Raw genomic sequence first — 22151 nt, 5'->3', positions numbered from 1 at the left:
GAAATATTAAAATGGTCAGAATAGACAGAATGCTATAAGCAGCTTCCTACTGGGTTGTTGCTTTGTTTGTTGTGTTTTTTGTGTTGTGAGACAACCTCACTCTGCAGCCCACGGGAGCCACAAACTCACACCAGTCCTCCTTGCCTCAGCCTCCCAGGGCTGAGATTTCATGGCTAGAAGTTTTCTTTTTGATGGGAATTTGGGCCTCTTTTTTTCCTTGAAAATAATTTTAAAATCTGCTCAGGTCTGAGTTTTTACCATACCCAGCAGGCTAGGAATAAGACTGTGTTCTGCTGTTGAGGTAGAGTCTTTGGAAGAGAGCGGAGAGCTTGGCGATGAGACGCTACTTTGGGAGTTGAAGGCGGGAAGAAGTCAGGCTCTTCACTGCAGACCTTGTTCAGTGGGAGAAGCCCTGTCACTTGACTTCAGGAACTAGTAGTTAAGGGTTTTACATAGCCCTGATAATTTAGGATCCCAGAATTTCAGTTGAGGGAGGCGAGTGAAAACTAAAGAGCTTGAGGATAAGAAAACTGCTTGTTGGCAGCATTCTCGGGGAGAAAAGTTTGTCTAAGCTGGTTGTAGACTCTTTGACATAGTGTTTTTACTGGGAGAATGTCGGGCCTTTCAAATGTTGCTTTTCAGTGCTAGAGAAATGGCTCAGTCGTTAGGAACACATACTGTTCTTGCAGAGGACCGGATTTCAGTTCCCAGCACCCACACCAGGAAGCTCACAACTGCCTTTAACTCCAATTCCAAGGCATCTGACTTCCTCTGGCCTCATCGAGACACACATATTTACATGAATAAACAACAATAATAAATATTTTTTAAATGGTTGCTTTTCAGTTTTCAGACCCTTTTCCTGATGCACTTGGTGTATTTATTATTAAAATTTAAGGAGTGAATTTGAATCTAAGGGTGTACTGTACATACCTGCAGAACATGAAAGCTGTTGGTTTCAACACTGCTCCTGTTTTAGGGTGTTTCTTTTCTAACTAGACTAATTCCTGGAAGTCAAGTCTTTAACACAAAGATCTGTGTGATGCTTCTGCAGTTGGGATTCACGGTGTCTCTTAATACTAGGTGTGAACAAAATGGGAGTTTATCTACTGTAAAAGGAAACAGTTGGTTAACTTCTCAAAGCCTCAATACAGACTTTTTGTTGGAATTGTTTTGGTTAGGTTGAGTTGAGTTTCTTGGTTGGTTAGTTCTTTTGTTTTATGTTGTTTAGAGACAGGCTCACTGAGTGGCTGGCCTGAAACACTGTTGTGTAGCCCAGGCTATCCCGCTGAGTCTGGTGTTCTGAAACAGGCTCTAGCTGTGTGACCCAGACAAGCTTCAGACTCACTGTGCTCCGAAGGATGCGTGGCAAACCGCAGCACACAGTGTGCTACTGAACTATGCCCCAGCCTCTAGCTAAGCACTCGATTCCTTAGGTAATTTTAGACCACACACTAAACACCAAAATGATCCAGGTCTTTGTTTCTTCTGGTTAGTGTTGGTAATGACTGTTGGTCAAGGCTTTTTATCAGGAATGAGGTTCTTGTTTAAAATCTGTCCATCAACCCTGTGAAATTGGTTATAGTCTGTATGTCACAACTTAAGGTATTGGCTTGTGTGACTTCCCTCTGGTAAATTACGTAGGTAGCCAGTTCTGTGTCCCAGACTTCTGCATTTCATTTTCTGCCATCCTGAGCTAGAAATTAGAATGTCTAATGTATATAAAGAAAAGCAGCCACGTGACTCATTCACTGGCCTCACTTTTTTAAGGAAGTACCAAAAAATATCACTGGAGTTGTTTGAAATATAGTGTTGTTTATGATAGTTAAACATGGATCAGCCTTTTTTTTTTTAATTCGCTTTCTTTTTTCTTTTTTTTTTTTTTTTTTTCAAGACAGGGTTTCTTTGTGGCTTTGGAGCCTGTCCTAAAACTAGCTCTGTAGACCAGGCTGACCTCGAACTCACCTGCCTATGCCTCCCAATTGCTGGGATTAAAGGCGTGTACCACCACAGCCTGGCTGCCCTTTTTTTTTTTCCAAGATGAAACTATTTATTTTCTTTCCAAGATAATTTTATGATTCCTTTTGTCTACATTCTATCAGAATTAAAGCATTTTTTTTTTTTGAGTGTATTAAGAGCACTGGCTCTAGTGGTTAAGAGCACTGGCTGCTCTTCCAGAGAATCTGGCTTCAATTCTCAGCACCCACACAGAAAATGCAGGAAAAACACCAATAAACATAAAAAAAATAATTTTTTTTTAAAAAGGAATGTGTATGTATAGGTTTCCATGGAGTCCACAGGGAACTGGAGCTGTAGGTGGTTGTGAGCTGCTGTGTGTGGGTGCTAGGAACGGAACTGGTCCTCTATAAGAACAGTGTACACTCTTACTCACATCTCTGCAGCCCCTAGTGAAGTGTTCTTAAAAATAGTTTCACAGTTTTTAAACAACATAATGTGATAACTTTTAAATTTCTCAGTTCACTTTCCCCCCCCCGTGTTTGGGGGACTTTTCATTTATTTACTTATTTATTTATTTAATTTATTTTGGGTCAAGGTCTCACAAAACCAAGGTAGTCCTTGAACTAACTATATAGGGTGAGCTTGAACTTGTGGTCCTCCTCTTTTACCGGCAGAGTGCTAGGATATGAGCCTGGACCACCGGAAGCCACTTTTCTGGTATTGTACTTTCATATATATATATATGTATATACATATATATATGTAATAACCTCTTACACAGTTCATTTGGGGTGGAAGTTGAAGATAAATATATTTCCTGAGAAGGCCTCAATGTCCATGCCCTAATCTGAAATGAGAAGAAGGGCTTTCTCTGTATGAAGCATCCTGGAGATCAGTGGGCTACCAAGCCAAGAGGAAGAAGAACATGTAGACCTTTGTATCTTCCTTTGGTTGGGTACCCAGAAATCTCTATAATATTTGAGAAATATACAAAAGCATATTGGGAAGTGCTTTCTCATTATGTAGCCAGAGCCCACTTGTATTTGTATGCCTAAGTGTTTGTATGTGTGTGCTTGAAAGGCTGAAAGAGGGTGTCAGATCCCCTGGAACTGGAATTGCTAAGGGTGCTGGGAACTGTACTCGGGTCCTCTTTAAGAACATCACGTGTTCTCAACTACTGAGCCATTTTTCTGGCCTCTGTTTTAAAAGGCATTTTATTCTAATTGTGCTTGTGCCAGTTGTGCTGTCTTGGAACTCTCTGTGTGGACCTAATTGTCCTGCCTGTCTTCTGAGTGTTTGAATAAAAGGTATGCACCATTACACCAGCTCAAAAGAGAAAGAACAAATTATTGATGGACACAGGAATTGGATAAATCTGCCTTATTATACCAACGAGTATGACTAAATAGGATTGTAAGTTCAGAGCTAACCTGGCCTATATAGCAAGGGCTTTATTTAGTTAGTTAGTTAGTTCGTTAGTTGCCATTTTAAATTGTGACTAGTATATCCCTAAGGGAAATTAATAAGTTTCAGTTTGGGGAATATCGATCACCTATCTTGGTGCTTTTAACAGCTTTGTTATATAAGGGGCTAGCTAGGTTGGTAGAACTATGGTGTTCTAGAACATGTCTCAACAGATTCCTAAAGTCTGCAGCCCATTTCTGAGGCAGAAGGAAATGTAGCTTTGACAGTGTTTTCATGACATGAAAATATTACTACAATCAAGAAAAAGTGCCTTGTAATAATTAAATGCTTTAAGTCTTAATGGGGGTATGGATTACATGGATGTTGGCATATAGCAAAATTCATGTAATACTTAAGATCTACATGTTTAGCTGGATATAATATAGTCCCATAAATTAAAATGTCTTGAATGTTTTAAAAAATGAATAAATGTTTTCCTTGAGCTAGGCATGGTGGCTCACACCTCTAATCCACCCAGCATTGAGGAAGCAGAGAATCACCTTTGAGTTCAGGGTCATCCTGGGCTGGAATGAGACCTTACTGCTAATAACCAAATGAGAAAAGGTGTTTGCTAACGGATTGTGAGGCTCCTTGACAAGCAGATGTTAGAAGACAAAATAATTGCAAGCTGGTAACACAATTGTCATCATCAGAGTCTTGTGAGACAGTGGAGTTCGAGCATACCCCCCCTTCTGCCTAGACTGGTTATTGCAACACTGAAGGTTATAGCCTGGGCCTCTGTCTCAATCCATTCATATAGAGTAGTGGATGAAAGCCAGACAGTCCAGGCCAAAACAAAAACACGGGAGACAAAACTTTTCACAGAAGTTTAAGTAGCTAAAAAATCAAGCTAATGACAAAAATACTAACCAATTGGCACAATTCAAAGTGTTATGCAAAAAGACAGTTGCCATCTGCAAAGGCCTGCTTGGTTACATGTCCTAAGGTAGCGCTCCGGCTAGATGAGCTCAAGGAGTCATGGACCTAAGGAACTTGTTGAAATGATGCCACAAGAGTCTTCAGCATGAGAAGGCAGGAAATATCTGAAACCGGAAGCATAGACATGCAATTATTGTTTATTTAAGCACAGAAACTGCCTTCCCTGGGCAGAGCTGACTGCTGATTTTATGATTTGAGGGGAATTATAAAACTTAAAGATGGACAACCTTCCAAAGGTAGGAGTAAGCTAGTGTGGGCTGAAGAAGCACTGTGCCTCAGGTGGAACAGTTGTTGATCGATTGGCAGTCAGATGTTTGTTGTGCTGTGCACCGCCGTGACACCCGCACCTGGGCAGGCTTACTACAGTTACCGGTCACCTGTCTTCACGGTTGACTGTGCTGCTACGGCATGGAATGACCAGGACAGTACACAAATGAAATTGTTCTGAGTCCTGAGCTTGTAGGGGTGCACTGTCATGCATGGCTGATGTGTTTCCAGTCTCCATTCATTCTTCTAGAACGTTTTCTCAAATGAGAACAGGGATTTTCTGTTTTGTTCATTGACTATATTCCTATACTCAGCTACTTCTAGGTGGCTTGGGATGTTTGCTTCCTCTTCTTGTCTTAAGATGGCTTGAAAATAGAGGGGTAGATATGTCGTGTTATTGTGTGAATGAATGTGAAAGCCCTTGGTGATGTTTCTCAGCTCTCCTTTTTTTCTTCCTTTTTCTTTGGATATTCTAATAAAATTACTTACTATTAGTGGGTGCGTCCAGATTCTTGGGTCTTAATCAATGAATTGAAGAAGTGCACACATGGCAAAGTAGCAAGGGTTGTCTCAGAAGCAAAGCAGCAGTACCAGTCAGATACGCTACCAAAGAGGAGCGGACTCTGGGTTAAGAGGCTCCAGGCAGTTGTCTCCAGCCATGCTTTGTGGGGGCTTGGAGGAAGAGAAAGAATTGGATTGCAAAGGGAATACTATGGGTGGTTTCTCTGTTTTGCTTGACAGGCTTAGATTATGTGAGTAATGCAAGTCTGCTCACAGCCCACGTCCGTTCCCATAATGCACCCGATTTTAATATGCAATGCCCAGTTACGAGTAAGCATAAGATAGTATTCTAGGAAATCTCTAAAAGTTCACTGAGCACAGTTTGCCTTCCTGCACATGTGCCAAAACTAGTTCAGGCCAGATCTGCCCTCATTCCCATTCCTGGACATGTACAGGAATACATTGAAATAGAAACTGTCCAGCAAACAAGACTCCTTGATAGTCGTTAGGGGAGATTTAGAAACTCACTCCATTGTTTGTGTGCATGTAGCTATCTGCAAGCAGGTTCCTAGGATGCTGGCTTATTAGTGGATGGGGCTGCATGCCTACTACGTGCCGGTGAGGTTTATTTCCCAGACAACGTGATGTCACAAACTGATAACCTGTTTGCTAAGACAGAGCTAAAAGTACTGTCTGAAATCTTTATATTTTACTTCGTTACTATTGTGTGTGTGATGTGCATGTGTGGGCACATGGACCATACGTGACACATGAATGTCAGAGGGCAACTTTGTAGTGGCGGCTGTTACCTTCCACCTTCACATGGATTTGGAGACTCAAACTCAGGTTGCCAGGCGTGCACAGCCAGTGCCACACTGATCTCTCACACTTACCCTTAACTCTAATTCTGTAGGAAATTCATACCGTGATAACCTAGTCTCGTAATAATTTTATATAAGCCTGCTGTTCTGGCTGTCCTATAAGAAGCATGGAAATACCAAGACTTACGTTTTTTTTCTTCTTTACCAAGGTACTGAGTGTAATACGTCTGCATCATGCGTGAATATAAGCTTGTCGTTCTTGGCTCAGGAGGTGTTGGAAAGTCAGCTCTGGTAAGTCATTCTTTCTCAATGGGAGTTTTTTATCTATCCTAAGATGTTCATTTCTACTGAGGTATTTTTTGTTTTGTTCTCATATTAGTGTGTAGCCAGTAGAAATCTTGACATTGAATTTTTAATTCTCCTGCCTTCACCTCCTGGAATGCCGAAGTTATAGCTTTCCAAGGCCATATCCCATTTTTTGTAATGATCGGGCTAGAACTCAGAGCTTCATGCAGGTAGCAAAGCTCTCCACCAACTGAACTACAGCTCGACTTCTGTTCATGTTTTCTGTTTCCTAAGACTTTTTTTTTTTTTTTTTTTTTTTTTTTTTTGGTTTTTCGAGACAGGGTTTCTCTGTGGCTTTGGAGCCTGTCCTGGAACTAGCTCTGTAGACCAGGCTGGTCTCGGAACTCAGAGATCCGCCTGCCTCTGCCTCCCGAGTGCTGGGATTAAAGGCTTGCGCCACCATCGCCCTGCTTTAAGACAATTTTTGCCAGGTAGACTAGGCTGGCCCTGAACATGTGACCTCACTTGTTCTGGGATTATAGGTGTGTGCTACCACATCTAGCTCTTTTAAAGTATGTCTGTAGTTAGTTGTGTTTATCTGATTAAATTAGCCCATAACTTTATGAGCAATACAAGATTTTTGTTGTTTTAGACAGTTGTTAGTTGTGTCTGGATGAATAGTGTTTAAGTTAATGATAACGTAGTTTAGACTTTCCAGGGTAACAGCCTATTTATACAGTTGTATATTTGCATTTTTAGTGCCATACAGAAATCAACTTTTTTTTAATTTATAATGTACTATATATTTGCAATTAGTCCTTTTCCAAATCTTTGACTATCTAGTTTTGTGTGATTTTAATAGGCATACTATATTTTCACTAGCAAGATTGATGTGAGGACTGGGGATGGAGAAAGACAGCATCACCTGGAGTGTTCAGAAGAACGTAGGTCAAGACAGAGCGGCAGTGTGGGGCTACAGCGAGATCCAGACAAGCATAGAATGACTTTCTCTTTACCCCCAGAGAGAAACTGTTTTTCCTACTCATTAAAATAGCCACCTAACACAGAACTTGACCACACTGAGATCAAACTGAGAAGTGTAATGTGGCATTTGCTTTGTCTTCTGTATCTGCAGTGATGGGGAGGCGTTTATTTTGTTTATGGGTTAAAGTTACAGTGCCAGAGCCTTGCGGTGGTGACGCAGCTCTCGGGATGGCAAAGGCAGACAAATCTCTGTGAGGCCAGCCTGATCTGTAGAGCAAGTGCCAGAATAGCCAAGGCTACACAGAGAAACCAGTCCCAAAAACAAAGAAACAACAACAAAAAAATTGCGATGCCAACAGGACATAGATGCCATTTGAATAGCTGTTGTGCCGTTTACACCATGGATAGTTCCATTGTATAGTTAACAATGACAAAATGTGGTGTATGCTCAGTATGCACTCAGTCTGATTTGTCCTTTTCCCCAAATAGTTTTGATCCATAGTTATTTAAATCTGAGGTTATGGAACCCACAGATGCAAATAGTTAATAGTTTAAAATGACAGATTTAAGCTGGGCTTCGTAATCTAGTACTTGGGTGAAGCCAGAGGGTCATTGCAAGTGCAAGACCAGCTTGGTCTGCAGACTGAGTTCCAGGCTAGCCAGAGATTCATAGCCTGTCAATCAATCAATAAATAAATAAATAAGCAAAAAAATTTACAGATTTAGGTTTTTCTTCTTTAGAAATATAATATTGTGTTTTTTTCTAGACTGTACAGTTTGTTCAAGGAATTTTTGTTGAAAAATATGACCCTACGATAGAAGATTCTTACAGAAAGGTAGGTTACTTTCTAAAAGCCTTTTGATTTTAATACAATAGTAAATACTTTTAGTTTGGAGCTATCAAATGTTTTAGATAAACTGATGGCGAGGTGCTTGTTAGTTAGTTAGAAATGCTCGTTCTTGGCATTCCTTGTCCGCTGCCCAGAGACCTGTGAGCATTTACACACACATTTGTAGAACTTTCAGGTTATTCTGACCCCAGAATTGTAATTGGACTGTCACTTCAAGAGGCAGCCCCATTTTCCCAGGCCTCCCTCACTGGAAGGAGTGGCCTCCAGTTCTCCTCTCTAGAGATAGCCCACAGTGGGTGTCCTACCCTTGCCACCCACAGCCACGGCAGAGGTGAATCACGGTGTTTGCGAGCACAGCACGTGTTGATAAAACTGTGCAAACATTTTTAATGTAATAGTATGAGAGTTGTGTCTGCTTTTCTGTAGCATCTGGCCCTCCGATTGTGAAGTTACTATGTTTCCCTCTTTCCATTTGCCCACCACAAAACTGGAAAAGCTTCCTGCACTGCAGCTGTGAGGCAGAAGTAGTCTTTTTCCTTCTGATCTAATTCTAAGTAAATTTCATTCCTAGGAAATATTAGAAAGAATAACAGGGATATATGCTTTATTTTATAATTAAGACACTGCTTCCTTGTCACCAGAAATTGTGTCTGTCGATGACAAAAAGTGTCTAGGGAGACCAGGCGGTGGTGGCACACGCACCTTTAATCCCAGCACTTGGGAAGCAGAGGCGGGCGGATCTCACTGACTTTGAAGCCAGCCTGGTCTACAGAGTGAGTTCCAGGACAGCCAGGACTGTTACACAGAGAAATCCTATCTCAAAGGGGAAAAAAAAAGTGTTTAGGGAAATAAAGGCACACCCAAAGCATTATAGGAAAGCTGATAGGAAAAACCATGTTGGAACCGTTGCTTTTCTGCTTAAACTGTTTTGAAGGCATTTCTATTCCAAAGTTAAGTGTTGAGTATGTCACACTGTGGCTGAGTCTTAGTTACGTCTCAGTACATGCAGTTTGCACCAGACTAGAATGGGGGGCTTTGGAACTTCATTACTGTTCAGTTGCTGCAGTAAACTCTGGGAGCAAGGCAGCTTGTAGAGCTTGTCCACTGTGTGGCAGGTGGCAGTCAGAGAGCAAACTGGGAACAAGCGGTAGCTTTGAAACTCCGAAGCCAGTCCTCTGTGTTATCCTTGCACCGCTCCAAACCTCCCAAACAGCAATGCAAAGTGGGAACTGAGTGCTCAGATGCCATCACCTATGGGGCCGTTCTTATTAAAACCGCCACAGTGACTTAGCTAGTTTTAAGTATTGCTCAGTATTACCCTGTAAAGTTGCCATAATCTATATCTGTTCTAATCTTAACTGTTGTGGGTATTTTACATGCATGAAAACTAAAGGACTATTTTAACTTTTTCTTCAGCAAGTTGAAGTAGATGCACAGCAGTGTATGCTTGAAATCCTGGACACTGCAGGAACGGTATGTAAGTTAAGTTATCAAAGGATATGCAGTGTGCATCAGTTTTTAAACGGTGCGCTTTATGAATGGAATGGATCAGTTATTGGAGAAATTTTTAAATGCAAATGCCAGAGTAGAGAATTTCATGGCCTGTGGTTGTATTGGTCCCTGTAAGACAGTATATTATATATTTCAGATAATGTTGACGATGCTTAGATATACATTTATTCTTTGACCATATGAACTGTTTTGATTGGTAGTTGTACTTAAAGGTACTTTTAAATAACTGCATCAACTCTGTTACTGTCCTGAAATGCCTATTGCCAGCTAACTTTATGAATGGAGATTTGTTATGGTTTGTTCTGGAGATGCAAGGTCTAGAAGCAAAATCTGGTGGTGGCTTATTCCTGACAGAGCCTGAGGCAGTACTCATCAAGTGGCAAGACACAGAAACATGCGTGTCTGTGTTTCCCCTCCCCTTCACCTGTAAGAAGCCACCATATTCAATCCTAACTGCTTCCCAGCGACTTCACCTCTTCAGTTCATAGAATCAAGTTTCTACCCTCTGGATGCCTCAGAATCAGGGTAAAATTTTGGCACATGAAGACTACTCAGTCTATATCCAGACCATAACAACCGATTAGGTTTGTAGGTGTCCAAAAGTAAGGGAGATGCGGTACATATCAGCTTCTTTCGCACAGATGCCCACGCCCTAGGAAAGAGGTGTAGAAAAATGATGAGATCACAGTGTGCTGCACGTCTGGGAGAAGACTGGTGCTCAACACTTGATGATAGGTTCAAAAATTGCTTTTAATACTGGATAGTGGTGGTACACACATTGAATCCCAGCACTTGGGAGGTAGAGGCAGGTGAATCTGTGAGTTCAGGGCCAGCCTGGTCTACAAAGCAAGTTTGAGGACAGCCACAGCTATACAGAGAACCTGTCTCAGAAAACAAAGTTTCTTTTAGAGACAAGATGTCTCTTCCAGTTCGGCATGTGTTATATATAAATCTATGGTGTCGTTTTTTAAAAGAACTTTGTTATGCAATTCTCAGGCAGTATCTTGCTATAATGTTATATAATACTCCAATATTCTTCAATAGGCTGTTAAGTGTAGGTTTGAGAATTATCTCATTTGATATCGAAACACATCCTTGTCTTTTAATCTTTCTTCTGTAGGAACAATTTACAGCGATGAGAGATTTGTACATGAAGAATGGCCAGGGCTTCGCTTTGGTTTACTCGATCACGGCGCAGTCCACGTTTAATGACTTACAAGACCTGAGAGAGCAGATTCTTCGGGTTAAAGACACTGACGATGTAAGCAGGCTTCTGTGGTGGATGCCATCATTTCCTACACTTCTGTAGCTGAGAACTTGTGAGGTTCTGTTTTTCTGTCAGAGTAAAGTATTTAAAAAAAAAAATTAAGTTTCTTTTAGAAACCTAGATTGTTTTCCTTGTTTGAATTTTCCCCTCCCAAAAAGCCCTTTAGGAGCTGACTTCTAAGTGGCCATTAGTAGTTTATGACTTTCCCTATACTGCTCTTTGAAAACTACAAACATTAGAGAGATGCAAACAGCGTGATGCCACTAGTAAGTATGTTGACTTCTACTAAGTTGATTTATTTCATCATAGATATGAAAGTGAGAGGTTCCAGCTTAGACTGTGAGAAGCTGAAGTTTCTGCTATAGGAGCCTCCTTAATTTCTCGTTTCTGTGCTGTGCAATTCATTAAATGTATGTCAGAAACTGAAGTTGATTCACACCGTTAAACATTTTTAAGTGTTGAAATATGCTGGCTTTTCAGGGTAGCACCCTTTGTGCTTCCCCTTTAAAAGGGTGTTTTTGATTGCTGTGATTAAGTCCATCGTGACATAATTTTCCCTCTTTTGTAAGCAGTGTAGAGTGGGTCTTTATCGCTGTCTGTTTTACCCTCACCAATGTCATTGTAGGTTCCGATGATTCTTGTGGGCAATAAGTGTGACTTGGAAGACGAAAGAGTTGTAGGGAAGGAACAAGGTCAAAACCTAGCAAGACAATGGAACAACTGTGCATTCTTAGAATCTTCTGCAAAATCAAAAATAAACGTTAATGAGGTATGTGCGCATGGAGTTAGGGAGCTTTTTATATTTACTCTAACATTTTAAATTACTGAAAAGGGCCTGGCTGAGTATTTGAGAGCTTGCTGTTACAGAGAAGCCTAGATGCGGTTCCCATACCTACATGACAGCATTAGCTTGTGTTGCACATAATAAACTCATGAGGACACACGTGTAACAGAATCTTAGAGAGTGTTCAGTTAATGGGAAAGCACCGCAGAACTCCAGGTTAGTGTGTGCTCTTACAGGAGATCAGCCTTGAGAGCAAGTGCATGGAAAGAAGTAGCAGCATTGCAGTTCTTTGTGATGTGCATATAATGCAATTACTGTTAAAGGGAAAGTTGGGCAGAAGGCCAGTATGGGAACACACTAAATTCATTGAGTATTGGAGGGAAAAGGCAGAAAGACACACATGGGTTCCTGAAGGGAGTGAAGCTATTTAGAGCAAAGGCATACAGAAAGATCTGAGACAGTGAAGAGGCTTTTTTTCCCTTTTCTTTTCTTTTTTGTAGAATAGGAGAGCTCTAATCGAATTGAGTAGAATTCTGCAGCTCCTTCAACTAAGTTTTTACTTTAAGGAAATTAGTTTTAAATTTCTCAGAAATAAGAACTTGGTTCTTGTGAAAGACGGGCTTTACTCGCTCTGAGAAGGAGCACTGGCTTCTGGGGTTTCCTGATAGCCATAGGGATTGCCGGGAGATTTTGTTTGCTTTTGCTTCACTTTATATTTTTGGGTTTTGAGCTTGTTTTTCCCTTTTAAAAATAACAGTAATAATAATAATAATAATATTGTATTTGCAGATCTTTTATGATCTAGTGCGGCAAATTAACAGAAAAACTCCAGTGCCTGGCAAGGCCCGCAAAAAGTCGTCATGCCAGCTGCTTTAATGTCCTGGGTGTGTTGTAGCTCTGAGCCAGGTATGTTACGTTCCTTTGTTTTTTTCTTTTTCTTTTTTTTTAAATTTATTTATTTATTATGTATACAGTGTTCTGCTTGCACACCAGAAAGAGCTCCAGACCTCATTACAGATGGCTGTGAGCCACCATGTGGTTACTGCGAATTGAACTCAGGACCTTTGGAAAAGCAGCCAGTGCTCTTAACCTCTGAGCCATCTCTCCAGCCCTGTTACATTCTTCTCACTGCTAACTTTATTCCAAGGACTGCCATAAAAGCAAGCAAATGATGTGGGTCCTTAAAAATAGATACCATGACTTAGCATGATAATCCTAGAAACTAAAATTATATTTCTTTCATATGTATAAGTTATTTAACTTTATGTGTGTTGGTGTGAAGGTGTCAGATCTCCTGGATCTGGAGTTACAGGAAGCTGTGAGTTGTCATATGGGTGCTGGGAATTGAGCCTGGGTCCTCTGGAAGAGCAGCCAGTGCCATTAACCACTGAGCCATCATTCCAGTCCCCTAAAATTATATTTCTTTACCTATCATCAGAACTCAGATAATTGAGATGTAATAGAAGAGTTTTACAATGTGTGTAGTATGGCAACTTAAGCTTGTGATGCCTCCACTCACCCAGGAGCAGGGAAGACACTTCAAAACAAGTCTTTGAGGCAAAACAGATGAAGAGCCTGGCACTAAAGAGTCACTCTGTTGGGCTGAAGAGGTGGCTCAGTGGTTAAGAGCATTGCCTGAATTTCAGGATTTCAGCTTCTGACTTTGTGGTTTCCGCCATGCTGTTCTGGTTTCTCTAGAGTCACATGAGCCCTGGCGCCAGGCTGGTTTGTTAACTAAGAGTTTAGGGAAAGCCTGTCAGAATTGGAATACAAGAAAGGGCAAGTAGAAGTCAGCAGTGCTGGAGGAAGGGTCCTCAGCAGAGAGAATGACCACAACCTCAGAGTCTAACCAGAGAAAGACTAAGGGGACATTACATTCTTTATGAGTTATAAAAACAGGCATTGAGTAAGATCAGTGCTTATAACGTGAGATCAGTGTCTGTCACACGGTAAGCACTGTCTACTCTCTCGTTTGCCCATGGCAGTTATCTCCTATTTAGTGAGCATCAAAGTACAGTGCCATTATATCTTTACCTTGCAAAGTTTTGTTGTTTGGTTGCTTGGTTGGTTTTTGCTTTTTTGTTTGTTTGTTTGTTTGTTTGGTTGGTTGGTTGCTTGGTTGCTTGGTTGGTTGCTTGGTTGGTTGGTTGGTTGGTTGGTTGGTTGGTTGGTTGGTTGGTTGGTTGTCTGTTTTTTGAGACGGGGTTTCTCCTTATTACATAGCTCTGGCTGTTCTGGAACTGGCTATGCAGACCAGGCTGGCCTCAAACTCCCACAGATTGGCCTGCTTGGGATTAAAGGCATGCACCACCACAGCTGGTTCCATTTTGAGTTACGTCTTATTTGCTGAGTAGCTCCAGCACTCAGGATGCTGAGACAGGAAAGGTTGCCAAGTTCAGGGCAGCCTGTGCTATATATCAAGTGCTCGTCTCAAGTGAATAAAAGGAAAAAAAGTATTTCAGTGTAGGCATGTTTTTATAGAGTCACACAAGTAAGCAGATTTTGGCCTGCTCCTTTTTTGTTTGTTTTGGTTTTGGTTTTTTGAGACAGGGTTTCTCTATGTAGTTTTGGAACCTGTCCTGGAACTTGCTCTGTAAACCTGCCTCTGCCTCCCAAGTGCTGGGATTAAAGGCCACCACTGCCTGGCTACCTTCTGTTTTTTTGTGTACAATTGTTTTGCCTGCTGTATATATGAGTACTGTATGCATGCCTGGTGTCCAAGGAGACCAGAAGAGGGTGTCGGATACCCTGGAATTGGAGTTACAGGCAGTTGTAAGCAGCCATGTGGGTGCAGGGTCCTCTGGAAGAGCAGCCAGTGCCATTTACCATTGAGATGTCTCTCCAGCCTCCAATTTGTTTTTCTTTTTAATCTTTGGAAAATAATATGCAGAAAGTTACACAGAGCATTTTTTTTTCTTTTGGCCTAGAATTTCCATTTGTGTGGCTTCCAGGGGGGCAGTGGTGTAGACTGCCATCCTTTTTGGAATAAAAATATAAAAATATCTTATCCGTCATTAATGTCATGACTAGAATCAGAGCCTTTGTCTATTGTTTCCTTAATTCCTTGTTGTACGGTTTCAGTTAGTGTATTTATTGTTTTCTCTTCCACAGGTCTGAAGAACTGTTGCCCAATTCAACAGTGCCAGCATTCCAACTTTGTAAACCTACCAACGTCTTCACTGGACTTTCCTGTGGTGGTGCCCTTGAGGCGGATGAAAGCCACTGTATCAGTTTGCACATTCTATCACTTTTCCAGTTCACGAGAGATTTTTACTTCTATACTAGGTTCTAGAGTATGCAGCTGGTCAGACCAGAGGCTACATCCAGTATTACTGCTAAGAGACATTCTTCATCCACCAATGTTGTACATGTAAGAAAATGGTGTACTGTATACTTTACCACACCCCATACTTTGTATTGGAGAGTACAATAATGTAAATCCTAAAAGCACCACTATTTTAGCATAATAAAAGAAAGTCCAAAGAGCTCCTATAGAGACTACTCCAGATAACTCGCTTCTTTGATACTTGTAGCTTATTGTAATTTTTTTTAAATTCAAGGTCATTATCATTGTATTATACAAAAATAAGCGCTTTGATTAACACAGCTATATAGTTTTTTTAATTTTTCAAAATCCTGTGGAGACAGTGATCTTGTCTTTAAAATATGATAGTCCTTTCAGTATAATGTCTTAGATTAAAGACGTTGCCTTTAATATCTGTTGGGAAGGAAATGTCCAGACTTTTCAAATCTCCTTATTATATGTTCCTTTTTTGTTTACATAGGGAACAATGTTTATAGTTGTGTGTACAGTGGGGGTCTACAACAAGAAGTGTATATTTTCAAACAATTTTTTAATGATTTAACAATTTTGTAAATCATTTCCAGGCTTCTGCAGCTGTAGATTCTCACTGTGACTCCTTGCTTGCTCATGCCTACGTGTGTCTGCAATACCAAATACACAGGGGTAGTGCTGTTGCTGTTAGTGGTTGTTTCTCATGTGACGAGTACTGTGGATGTGAATGTGGGAAGTAATTTTAATCACGTGTAATTGGTCACAAGGCCTAACTGCAGTAACTCTTGCTGTTTTATTTAACAATGCCTTGTTGCTTTGTATGCATTAACGTTTGGGTGTAAAGATTGTGTGTCCATCCAACAGGGAGCCACAGTATTTAAATTGACCAACCTGATGTTACAAGGACTTTGAGGTGGCCAAATGTAAACTAAAGCCTTAATCACAGTGGTGCAATTTTGTATAACTTAGCATCCGTAGTTCAATAAATCTGGATTGCCGTGCAAGGGCTTGCATTATAATTACTTGCCACTTGAATGTGTTTTGTGTAATGTTTTAACAGTGCTAGTAAATAAATATGGGTTTACCTTTTTAAATGTAATAGGTGTTATTTTCCACAGTGTGATTTCATAATTTATAACTTACAGGTAAACCAGACTCTTAGATCCAAGATGTCAGGATTTGGTTTGTTTGGGTTTGGGGCGTTTTTTCCTAGATTTGTTTGGCTGTCCACGTAAAACTACCCTTTGAACTTTTCCTTGAGAAAGAATGTTGTAATTCAAGCAGTATTACACGTGAACAGATGCCTTTGGCTGGTGTTCAGTGGCTCTTTGGGCTGGGAAGAGAAGGAAGGATTAAATAGTTTGGAAACTACACTATGGGTTTTTTTAATGCAGAATGCAAATTTTGGGAAACTAATACACAGACGTTTGCCCCAATTATGCTTAAAATATTACTAAGGTTATAAAATTTTTTGATGTTAACTCATGCTACTTTTCTTTTATATAACAGTGTTTGTCTCCTGTGTGCTATCATTGAATTCTGTGATATTTGTAAAGAAGCTCTTATACTTTCTCATAGCATTTACCAGCTGCTGGAGCATCCACTTAAGTAGTACCTTCTACCCTGCAGGTGTGCCAGTCCTCAACACATGCTGTTTGAATGGGACATTAAAGGCTTTCATTTTAAGACAGTCTTACTCGTTATGTATTAAATCACCAAGTTTCACCGCTGAGAGGCCTTAAAGTAAATGTTCTTAGAGACACTCTTACTTTGTTATCCTTGAGAGACATGTTTTAGTAAAGCTTGTTTTCTTTCTAATCACTTGGGGATGCCCTCAAAACTGGGACACTAAAATTATTTCAGTGTACCATTCTGTTGTTCCGTTGAAGGTGCCACTGTCCATCATGAGCAGTGAGTACTCCTTCAGCAGAAAACTTGTCAAGGACAGGTGGTGGTGGCGCACGCCTTTAATCCCAGCACTGGGGAGGCAGAGGCAGGCAGATCTCTGAGTTCGAGGCCAGCCTGGTCTATAAGAGCTAGTTCTAGGACAGGCACCAAAAACTACAGAGAAACCCTGTCTCGAAAAAAAACAAAAAGGGGAAAAAAAAAAAAACTATTCTAGGGTTTTCTAGGATCACAGATATAGCAACAACCAAGATCAGCTGAAGTGCTGCCCTGCCTGAGTCCATTCTGTAAAATTCTTAGCCCTGCTACTGTTGACATTTGGTGCTAGGTACTCTATGGAGGGTGCCTTATGTATCACCAAACATCCCTGGGTATCTGCCCACTAGAGGTGATAGTGAATAAAGGCATCCGGACATCAGACATCACTGTGGTTTAGAACTGCTCCAGGAGTACAACATGACCACTTTAATATAGTAAGTAAGAGTATGGAATCAAGAACCAGCGCTAGGTTTTCGGGTGTCTAATCCTTCTGTTCTGATTCCCTTCTGTGTGACCCAGGGCTTCATGCAGTCCACAGTCTGGGCTACACTCCCAGCCTTCCTTTGCTAAATGAGGGTGCTAACAGCATGCACAGGAACTAATGTTCATATAGTCCTGTGGGTCAGTTTTGCTTTTTTTTTAAGATCTATTTATTTTTTTAAAAATATTTATTATGTTTACAATATTCGGTCTACATGTATGCCTGAAGGCCAGAAGAGGGCACCAGACCTCATTATATATGGTTATAAGCCATCATGTGGTTGCTGGCAATTGAACTCAGGAACTTTGGAAGAGCAGGCAATGCTTTTAACCTCTGAGCCATTTCTCCAGCCCTAAGATTTGCTTATTTATTATGTATATAGTGTCTGCAGGCCAGAAGAGGGTACCAGATCTCATTTCAGATGGTTGTGAGCCATCAGGTGGTTGTTGGGTATGCAACTCAGGATCTCTGGAAGAGCAACCAGTGCTCTTAACCGCTGAGCCATCTCCAGCCCTGTAGGTTGGTTTTATCCAGCTGATTAATTCTAGTAGGCTGTGGTTGTATGAAGAACCATTTCTCTTACACGAAAGAAAAGCTGCACCCAAGGTATGAAAATAACATGGAGATGGGCTTCCCTGGTAGTTGAATGGGATACTAGGAAGATAGAAAGAACAAGGGACAGCGTCCCTGGTCGTGCTCCCAAGAGCAGCTGGGAAAGCTGGGCTCTAGGAAACACTTTTTCATATTCTTTTATAAGAATGTTAAAAACTTGTGGGTTTTGTTTTTCTGCATGTGTGTGCATGGTATGTAATGCATCTTTGCATGTGTATGGAAGCACATGGTATGTCTCAGTATGTGTGGAAGCCAGAGATTTATGTCCCCAAAATCATTCCATAGCTTACATTATCAAACCAAAGCTCACAGGTCCTGCTGGCGAGCTAGCTCGTCTGCGAGCACAGCTGCCTGGAAGCCCTGCACCTCCTCCTGAGCTCTCCCTTCAGGCCCTATGCAGCTGTGTGGGTTTACGTTATTTCAGGGGTTTCTTCCCAATTAAACATGTAAACATAGACTGTTTACTGTGAATTGACATTAAAAATTCCATTGGGAAATTAAGTTTTACTTTCTTTAATCTTCTCCTCTTAGATGTGGATAACAAACATGTCATTGGTACAAGTGTTCTTTTTAGCTACTTTCTGTGTCTTCGTTGAATGCAAACCCCAAGGCTGGAGGTGAGTTGCGGTGTGCTTGACTAGCATGTACAAAGACTGGCAAGTGGGAATGAATTTTATAATTAGTATTCCTTCTACCTTAAAAATTATCGTTTATCAGTTTGTCTCTCAAACTGTCAGTGTGCTTTAACTTTGTGGTTTATAGGAGAAGTTTATTTTAAAAATCAGTTATAATGTTATGGTGCACCTGTGATGGACCTGGGTTAGCCTTGTCTTCCTCACTGTTGTTCACGAGTGAGGTAATTGTCCGTCTGCAGCATCTTCAGCGTTTGACTTCTCTGGAAACTACACACTCATCTTGAGGATTTCTGTGTGAGTGATCCTGAAGACAAAAGGTTACAGTGCTTTAAATAGGCCGAGAACCAAGAGGCCTTTCGTGGTTTTGTCAACTATCGCTGTCAAACTTAGAATGTGCTCTAGGTCTGGGGAAGAAATAATGAGGTAAAGCTGGTGTCTGCTGACAGGATTAGTGGGAAGGACCAGTCAGAGTCCTGAGCATGCTGCAGAGAAAGCGGTCGCCCCAGAGTTGAGTTCGACTTAACCCTGAAGTAACTTAGGAATACTGTTCTGGTAGAAGGAGAAACCCAAAGATAACAGAGTGGCTGGAGAATTGGTAACCATTAACCAATTGGGTCTCGACCTTCCTAATGCTGCACCCTTTAATACAGTTCCTCATGTTGTGGAGACCCCCACCCATAACATTTTCATTGCTACTTCATAATTAACTTGCTGCTGTTATGAATCATAATTAAATATTTTTGGAGATAGGTTTGTGATTAAGAACCACTTTATTTGAACAGTTGCCTTTACTACTAGTAAATGTGGGTGAAGTTTATTTTCATAAGAGCTAAGTGTGAAAGCCTGGTATAAACAGACTTGGGATGGTAAGGACTGGATTACACAGATGGATTGATGGGCAGAGGAGGTGGAAATTGTGAATGTCATTTCTCTCCATACACGTCACACCATTTCTGCTCATATACTTCCTGTGAGGAACTGACTGCTAACCCAAGGAAATGATGGGACGGTTATTGTACCAGGCTTTTGTGTGTCTGCCCAGCCGAGTGCCCCAGGGCTACTGTTAGCAAGCATTCAAGTTGAGCTGTGTCACATCTGCCAGTACAAGCCAGTAGCACAGATGTGGCACTGCAGGCCTCTTCCACATGCCTTCCCAATAATGGACACACTTTATTCTTAAATGATACTTTGGTCCAGTGTCAGAAGTGTTTTAGAGATAGATCGTTAACTGGGTTTTCCTAGTGAACCATACCATACCTAATTCTCTGGAGAAGATATATTTGTGTCCTAAACAGTAGGGGTGTTCTAATAGATGGGACTAAAGCCAGAGAAGTGCACTCTCATGTTCCCAAATCAGCCTTCAGCCAGATTGCACACTAGCTAGAGGCACTAGCAGAGCGCCCATGCTTGGCCGTTTAAAGATATTCGTGATGTCATTCAAAGTCCGTCTGGATAATCCGGGGTAATTTGCCAAACCTTAATTGCATCTGCAGGTGCCGTATTTTAGTTGAAGGTAACATCAAAGGTTTGAGATTTGGGGTGCCAGCATATCTTTTGGGGGCCATTGTCAGCAGACCTCCCTGAAGGTCAGGAGTGTCTCAGGCAGTCCTAGATTTAAACTGCTCTGCAGGTGTTCTGGGCAAGCCTAGGATGAGGTAAAACATCCGTGAGTCACTACCCCCACAGACATTTGATCCACAGAAGAAAAGGGCTTCTGAGCCTAAACAGTGGTGTTTGTTTGCAAGGTTTTAATTCTACCCTGCCCTGCTGCCTGCGTAGAGGTTTATTTTAAGAAATGAGATAACACGGGTATGGTGACACGTGCCTAAAATTTTAGTGTTCGGGAAGGGGGAGACAGGACACCAGCCTTGACTACATCAAAACCTATCTCAAAGGAGAAAGGGTGTTATGGGTGGGGTTCCATAGTAAAATTTTGTCCAAGACTGTAGGATTGATCTTCAGTAAATACTGGGGGGGGGGGCATGGTAAGGAGGGAGTGAAGGAATTAAATGATCTCAGCTCTGGGCTCTTTCCTCAGCTTACAGCCCACTTTGATTCTTAGGAGGTTTTTTGTTGTTTTTATTTTTTAGCGCTCATTCTTTTGTGTCTTTTGCATTATGTATCTCCATCCCTTCATATCCACCCTCTGCTCTTGCAACTTCCCCCCAAAATAAAATTTAAGAGAAAAAAAAAGAAAAACCAGTCTTCTCATGGAAGCTGTAGCATGACTCAGTGTCATTTAGTAAATCCTTTTATACATATATACATATATGTACAAGTGTTCATTGCAAAGACTCATTGGGTCTGGTTTGAGGCCTCCAGTTTCTGCTACACTGATGCTGGGCCCCCACTGGGACTCCTTGGTTATCCTGATGGTGCCCTGTGTTGTGGAGATTCTGCAGGACTGGTCCCTTCATGTGCTCCAGTGGATCATAAGCGAGGTGGATGTTGGGGTGGCTCAACCCAAACCTGCTTCCTGACCTGCTTAGTTCCAGGGTTGGTCAGCCACCAGCTCTCCCTTGTCTCACCACCAGGGTGAGCTCTCCTGCACTGTCCTGGCTAGTATGAGCAAAGGGTGGGGCCAATTCTCCGGCTTTCACAAAGTGCTGCCCAGGCAAGGGACAGTTCCTGCAGCTGAGGGGCAGGGGTGAGGGGTAGAAGCAGCTCTCCCACCTGCCTCAGGCGTTGGTGGGCGGAGGAGGGGGTATCTTCTTAATAATCTCTTTTCTATGCCTGACTTAAAAGGCATAACTTCCTCCATCTCTGCTAGCAAGTGCCAGGATTTTCACCTACCCCTCACTATATTTTCCTCTTAAACTAATAAAATTGCCCTTTAGCTGGGAAAAAAATGAAATGATCTCATCTGGTGGGTTTTATATAGTTTATTAATAAAACACTTTCCTAGCATGTGTGAGCCCTTGAGTTTCATCCCTAGCATCATGAATATTTGAACGAGTTCAGATTAATTCAACCCACTGATGGGGAGGTATGTACATTCAACATTAGGTGTAGGGCTTCTGCTTTTATAGCCACTTCTGGAATGACCCTTAATCCTCCAGTTAATGGTATGTTTTCCCCAATTGTTGGATTCAGACATTATCAGCTAATATAGAAAAGCTTTTTTCGTCTTTGCTGAATATTTAGACTCCAGGAATCTCATGAAATCTAAACTGGAGTCCTATATGTTAGGGCACACCTTTAATCCCAGCCAAAAAAAAAAAAAAAAAAAAAAAAAAAAAGCAGGCTAGAGAGATGGCTCAGCAGTTAAGAGCTTTGGCTGCTCTTCCAGAGTACCTGAGTTCAATTCCCAGCAACTGCATGGTGTCTTACAGTCCTCTACACTGGGATCTGATGCCATCTCCTAGCATAGAGATGTGCATGGGCCTTTAATCCCAGTAATCCCAGCATTTGGGAGGCAGAGGCAGGTAGATCTCTTGAGTTCGAGGCCAGCCTGGTCTACAGTGTGAGTTCCAGGACAGCTAGGGATGTTGCGCAGAGAAACCCTGTCTCAAAACAAAAGGTATGCATGAAGATAGAGTACTCATACATA

General features: G+C 41.4%; 1 protein-coding gene across 1 annotated transcript in view; it reads left to right on the top strand.

Annotated features, from left to right (window-relative positions):
• The window catches only part of Rap1b (RAP1B, member of RAS oncogene family), a 34378-nt gene extending 17759 nt beyond the window's left edge, over positions 1-16619 (top strand). The window contains exons 2-8 of the mRNA XM_050165490.1: positions 6161-6242; positions 7988-8056; positions 9488-9544; positions 10704-10844; positions 11476-11619; positions 12424-12540; positions 14746-16619. Of these exons, the coding sequence (XP_050021447.1) occupies positions 6186-6242; positions 7988-8056; positions 9488-9544; positions 10704-10844; positions 11476-11619; positions 12424-12510 (555 nt within the window). The 5' untranslated portion in view covers positions 6161-6185 and the 3' untranslated portion in view covers positions 12511-12540; positions 14746-16619. The remainder of the gene's footprint in view (positions 1-6160; positions 6243-7987; positions 8057-9487; positions 9545-10703; positions 10845-11475; positions 11620-12423; positions 12541-14745) is intronic.
• The last annotated feature ends 5532 nt before the right edge of the window (positions 16620-22151 follow it).

Source organism: Alexandromys fortis, unplaced genomic scaffold (assembly GCF_014885135.2).
Source record: "Alexandromys fortis isolate MF-2015 unplaced genomic scaffold, M_Fortis_MF-2015_v1.1 scaffold_154, whole genome shotgun sequence".
In the NCBI taxonomy this organism is placed as follows: domain Eukaryota; kingdom Metazoa; phylum Chordata; class Mammalia; order Rodentia; family Cricetidae; genus Alexandromys; species Alexandromys fortis.
The sequence above is the reverse complement of the archived record's forward strand: the minus strand, read 5'-3'. Positions and strand labels throughout refer to the sequence as shown.